Source organism: Doryrhamphus excisus, linkage group LG18, assembly GCF_037039965.1.
Source record: "Doryrhamphus excisus strain RoL-2023G ecotype Guam linkage group LG18, RoL_Dexc_Guam_v1.1, whole genome shotgun sequence".
NCBI lineage: Eukaryota > Metazoa > Chordata > Actinopteri > Syngnathiformes > Syngnathidae > Doryrhamphus > Doryrhamphus excisus.
In genome coordinates, this window is record NC_136374.1 from 5,599,602 (window position 1) to 5,605,601 (window position 6,000).

Sequence of the window (6,000 nt, forward strand, 5' to 3'; positions counted from 1 at the left end):
CTTCATTTCCAATGTTTATTTTGTAAACAATAAACATATTTTCGGGCTGCACGGCGGTCGAGTGGTTAGCGTGCAGACCTCACAGCTCAGAGACTAGAGTTCAATTCCACCCTCGGCCATCTCTGTGTGGAGTTTGCATGTTCTCCCCGTGCATACGTGGGTTTTCTCCGGGTACTCCGGTTTCCTCCCACATTCCAAAAACATGCTAGGTTAATTGGTGACTCCAAGTTGTCCATAGGTATGAATGTAAGTGTGAATGGTTGTTTGTCTATATGTGCCCTGTGATTGGCTGGCCACCAGTCCAGGGTGTACCCCGCCTCTCGCCAGCTGGGATAGGCTCCAGCACCCCCGCACCCTCGTGAGGATAAGCGGTAGAAAATGAATGAATGAATGAATGAATGAACAAGTGAGGATGATGGGACATGTCTCAAGCTTGATGAGGCCAGCCCAGCTCTTTGAGAAAACTGCGTCTCCCATGATGCACCATGGCCGACCTTTCCAGACACAGGTGAGAATGGGCAGAGCGCCAGCCAATCACAGCCTGACTGGTCCGCGGCACTGGTGGGGAGGGCCCTACCTGACAAACATAAACATAAACACAGACATAGAACGATACACATAGATGGAGTCCTACCTTTTATGGAGGGGTCAAAGGTCGTTTGGGAGGTTCTGCGCTGGCTGCTTTCTTCAGGTTGTTGCTCTCCCTTTCATACTAACATGAAAAGGTGGGTATGTTACTAAGACATAAACACACAAACATATGCTCCCCCTCATGAGTACCTCCTTGTAGACCTCACTGAGGAACCCCCACTTTTTTGGCCACACCTCCGCCAAGTCCTTCTCCGCATTCACGTGAGCTTTCCTGCACACACACACAGGAATGAGGAAAAGTGTGTTTACACAGAACACAAATCATTATTCTAACATTCAAGCATTGTATATATATATATGCAGTACTATAAAAGGCCACTAGGCGGCAGTATCACTGTCACTCATCTAACTTCAGTCCCATTCTACATTATCCGGGACACCAGATCCCAAATTAGAATATAGGTGCATGAAAGACCAAAATATTAAGTGCAGTACATTCAAAATGATGATGTACACTTTTGGCCTACATAGTTGGTACATCTGCCAAAATATTAGGTACACCCAAAATGCAAATGTTAATTGTGAATAATTTAAGACACAAATGATGTAGTTAATTTTCGAAATGACAAGGACAATATCAAAGGTCTGACATGATTTCAAAAATAATCAGGAATTTTACCAGATTTCATCCTGATGCACAAAGTTGACTGGTTCTGATGCTCGCTGTGCCTCCGCCATCTTTCCTGTTGTGTGTGCGTGTTTGTATGTGGTGTCTAACTCAGGGCTGGGTTCGTGTTTCACCTGTGTGTAAGTTACACTGACTAAACTGTTTACTGTTGCCATGATCGTGGCGTTGCCGGACTGGCGCGTGCGACCCAGGCAACCACAACATATGTCAGCTTTGTGCTATGGTGAAAAAGCCAACTATTAGTATCAACTTTGCTCTTTCTTGCTGTTTTTTTTCAAATATTTCAACTTTCTTTGTCAATAATTTTTATTTAAAATTTTAATTAAAAAATTTAAAAATATATATATTTTTTAATACTTTGACTTCATTCCATTAAAATGCTTTGACTTTATTTTGATATAACTAAACTTTTCCCCCCAGCCTAATCCCCCTTAAAAAAACACACTTTATTTAGTTTTGTTTGTTTCTCATATCTTTTTTTTAAATGCTATATTTTTATTAAGATTTCAACTTTATGCTATTATTATGAGTTATTCTCATCTCATTATTCTCGTGTTTAATATTTTGCGTTTATTCTCAGAAAGTGTTGGTATCTGCTGCTCTTTCCTAATTTTCCAAATATTTCAATAAAAATCTTTATTGTTTCAACTTGCTACTAAAGTTATATTGTTTTTATAATATTATAATGTTATTCTTGTAAAATTACAACTTTTTTCATTTTCCATTAAAGGGGACTTATTATGCTCATTATCCACACTTTGTATTGAGTTGTGGTCTCTACAGAGTAGCTACACACAATAACCTGCCCAGAAGGCTTTCTAGATCTTCCAGAATCTGCACCTACTATTCCAGCTGTATTTCCTTTGATTTGTACTTCCTGCCAAACGTCTTATTCCACCCACGGCCCGCCTCCGGGCATACCCACTCCGCTGTGTTTGGTCACATGCCCAAAGTGCTTCCTAACTGTGAACCATAAAAGGAAGTCCGCCCCTCTGTGACGTCACAAGGGAACTGTTTTACCCACGCCTTTTCAAACCGAGCGTTCATTCTAACAACATTGTAACTACATTTATGGTAATGGTAATGGTTTAATTTCATTTGAACATGCATCAGATTACAATTGAGTGCATCCCATAATCAGTTCACAGTTCCACATGTCCAAAAGGAGTAGGAAGAAGCAAAGCTTATTAAATCCTACCCCTCCATCTGGTACTTTTACAATCAGTAACTGTTACATTTGTTCACTTCCTGCTTTCCATAATACAGTTTAAGGTTTTTTTTTTGTTGTTTTTTAATAATGTACCTTGTACCGAAGTACAAGGTGATATGAGCATCCAATGACATAATGGGTACCATAGTAAGTGTCAATATAGTGATATATATAGCACATCATGACTGGTTCAAGACTCTTCATCCTTGTATTTAGCAAACATCAACTGCTTGTATTGTTTTTTGAATTGGCTCATCGTTGTGCATTGTTTGATTTCCTTACTCAATCCATTCCATAGTTTGATTCCACATACTGAAATGCTATGGCTAGCATAACGTAGTCCGAGCATAGAAGTGTTTCAAATGTACTTCTTCCCTGAGATCATATTTGTCCTCTCTTGTAGAGAAGTATTGGATGACATTTTTAGCTAATTGGTTATTTTTAGCCTTATGCATTATTTTAGCTGTTTGAAGATGAACTATATCAGCAAGTTGAAGTATTTGTGATTTTAGAAATAAGGAGTTAGTATGTTCTCTGTAGGCGGCATTATGAATTATCCTTACTGACCTTTTTTGCAGTACATTTAGCGAGTGAAAATTGCATTTATAGTTATTAGCCCATATTTCTACACAATAAGTAAGATAGAGAGTAAGATATGGTAGTACCAAATTTTGACATTTTATCTCTTAATTTCAACTTTTATCTCATAATTTTGACTTTCTATCTCAGAATTTTGACTTTTTATCTCATTATTTCGATTTACCATTGGGATATTTTTTTTTTCAGTGACGGAAACGGGCTGCCATACAAAGGTTCAAGTTCAAAGTTCAAAAACACTTTATTCATCCCCGAGGACACAGGACACAGAGAGCAGCATATGGAATAAAAATGTAGAAAGCAGACGAGGACAAGTAAAAGAGCAGACACTACTGAACACACATGTACCTAAGAGAATAAATAGTAATTAAATAATTTTAAAAAGTATAACAAGCTAAAGGGAGGCGGCACTGCGGTCTAGTGGTTAGCGCACAGACCTCACAGCTAGGAGGACCAGGGTTCAATTCCACCCTCGGCCATCTCTGTGTGGAGTTTGCATGTTCTCCCCGTGCATGCGTGGGTTTTCTCCGGGTACTCCGGTTTCCTCCCACATTCCAAAAACATGCTAGGTTAATTGGCCACTCCAAAATTGTCCATAGGTATGAATGTGAGTGTGAATGGTTGTTTGTCTATATGTGCCCTGTGATTGGCTGGCAGTCCATGGTGTACCCCGCCTCTCGCCCAAAGACAGCTGGGATAGGCTCCAGCACCCCCCGCAACCCTCGTGAGGAAAAGCGGTAGAAAATGAATGAATGAATGAAGCTAAAGGGAGGTTGTGCGAAATCTGGATAGGGAGGGGTCCAAGTTCAGAAGCCGGACTGCTGTAGAGACAAAGGTAGCCCTCCTCCTTTGTGTTCTACATCGTGGGCATCTTAGTCTCCGACCCGATGGAAGCCACTCAAACACGGGGTGTAGCGCGTGGGAAGGGTCCTGTAGAATCCTGTATGCAGTCCGGGTTATTTGCTGATCGCAGTGTAGAGAAAGAGCTTTCACAGGATGGCCAATGATTTTGGAACAAACTTTTGAAATACTGATTAAACGAGTCCGGTCCTGTAGATGCAGTGAATAAAACCATGAAATGAATGAAAAGGTCAAAATGTTCTCAATAAAAGCATAATAGAAGGTCAGCAAAAAAATTGTGTTCACTCCAAAGGAACTCAGCTTCCTCAACATGTACTGCCTCTGATGGCACTTCTTGAGGATCTCCTCTGTGTTGGATGAAAACCTCAGAAGGCCGTCAAATATAGTGCCCAGGTACCTATACTCCTCAACCACCTCCACCGGTTCCCCCCCGATGGTGGTAGTGATGGCCTCTGCAAGTTGTCTCTGCTTGCTGCTGTATGTCACAATCACCTCTTTGGTCTTGGTTGGGTTGAGTTGCAGGCAAACGTCGTCACACCAGGTGACAAAGTCCTGAAGAACGGAGCTATGGTGTAGATTTGGTGCAGAGAAAAGAGAAAAGAGAAAAGCAGAGAAAGTAGAACTGTATCATCAGCAAACTTCACAAGGTGGCAGTGCGGCTGGCTAGACCTACAGTCGTCCGTATAGAGGATGAAGAGGAGTGGTGATAAAACACAGCCCTAGGGGGAGCCGGTGGAGGTATGGAGGGTGGCCTTGACAAATCATCAAAAATCAAATTAACAAATTACCGTTCTCTGGAAACAGACCATGTAAATAATGAATAAACCATGTAATAATAATTTGTTCCCGGGTCAGACTCCTCTATGGCCATCATAAAAGAGCTAAAATAATAAAACATAATGCATAAGACTAAAAACAACCAATTAGCTAAAAATGTCATCCAATACTTCTCTACAAGAGAGGAGAAATATGATCTCAGGGAAGAAGTACATTTGAAACACTTATATGCTCGGACTACGTTAAAAAGCCATAGCATTTCAGTATGTGGAATCAAACTATGGAATGGATTGAGTAAGACCCACAAACAATGCACAACGATGAGCCAATTCAAGAAACAATACAAGCAGTTGATGTTTGCTAAATACAAGGATGAAGAGTCTTGAACCAGTCATGATGTGCTATATATATCACTATATTGACACTTACTATGGTACCCATTATGTCATTGGATGCTCATATCACCTTGTACTTTGGTACGAGGTGCATTATTTAAAAAAAAAAACAAACCTGTAAATTAAACTGTATTATGGAAAGCAGGAAGTGAACAAATGTAACAGTTACTGATTGTAAAAGTACCAGATGGAGGGGTAGGATTTAATAAGCTTTGCTTCTTCCTACTCCTTTTGGACATGTGGAACTGGGAACTGATTGTGGGATGCACTCAATTGTAATCTGATGTATGTTCAAATGAAATAAAACCATTACCATTACCATAAAAGCGTTATTACTGTGTTATTAAGAACATGAGAATCTGTTTGAGGTCTTGTACTGCGTGTGTGTAGTTACAAAAATAGAACACAAGATGGTGCTCCAGTCATATCTTCAGCAATGACAAGCTTGTTATTTCCTACTGAAGCTCTGGGATTCAAAGAAGTTAGGGATTTTAACATGGCCACCAACCCTAACCCACATCTACAAACGTATAGGGATATAGTTAAAAATGAAGATAACTTGGGAGTATTTACAGGTAGAACAGCTTTCATGCTTCTGAGAAGACTTTCCATGAGTGAGTTCATTTGTGAGGTGACCTGATGTTGGACATCTTCTAGTTCTTCCACACCAAACTCCTCCAAGCATGCCCTTATGGAGCTGGCTTCGTGTGCTGGGTCCCACATTCATTCATACATTGACTGAGAGACTCTGCAGTATCTTATCACCTTAGCTCAAGTTGTTGTTGATTCAGTCATGGTCAGTGCATGAGTCAGTCGTGTTTACGTGAGTCTATACTATCCATGCACTTTGAGCCACATATTGACGTCAGCTGCCTCGTGTG

At 40.5% G+C, this 6,000-nt stretch overlaps 1 protein-coding gene across 1 annotated transcript; it reads right to left on the reverse strand.

Annotated features, from left to right (window-relative positions):
• Window positions 1-425: 425 nt before the first annotated feature.
• On the reverse strand, window positions 426-1,329 carry LOC131106243 (ciliary microtubule inner protein 1-like). The gene is made up of 4 exons (XM_078798710.1): window positions 1,271-1,329; window positions 781-862; window positions 644-712; window positions 426-577 (listed from the first exon to the last, which is right to left on the reverse strand). Exons 1-4 carry the CDS (start codon window positions 1,327-1,329, stop codon window positions 428-430), a joined length of 360 nt encoding a protein of 119 aa, XP_078654836.1. The 3' UTR covers window positions 426-427.
• Window positions 1,330-6,000: the final 4,671 nt, after the last annotated feature.

Excerpts from the sequence above, each read along its gene's own strand:
- LOC131106243 (XM_078798710.1), bottom strand. The coding sequence starts at position 1,329 with ATGGCGGAGGCACAGCGAGCATCAGAACCAGTCAACTTTGTGCATCAG. Across the intron at positions 863-1,270 it reads GTGCATCAGGATGAAATCTG|GAAAGCTCACGTGAATGCGG; the intron begins GTAAAATTCCTG and ends GTGTGTGTGCAG. Across the intron at positions 713-780 it reads TCAGTGAGGTCTACAAGGAG|TATGAAAGGGAGAGCAACAA; the intron begins GTACTCATGAGG and ends TTTTCATGTTAG.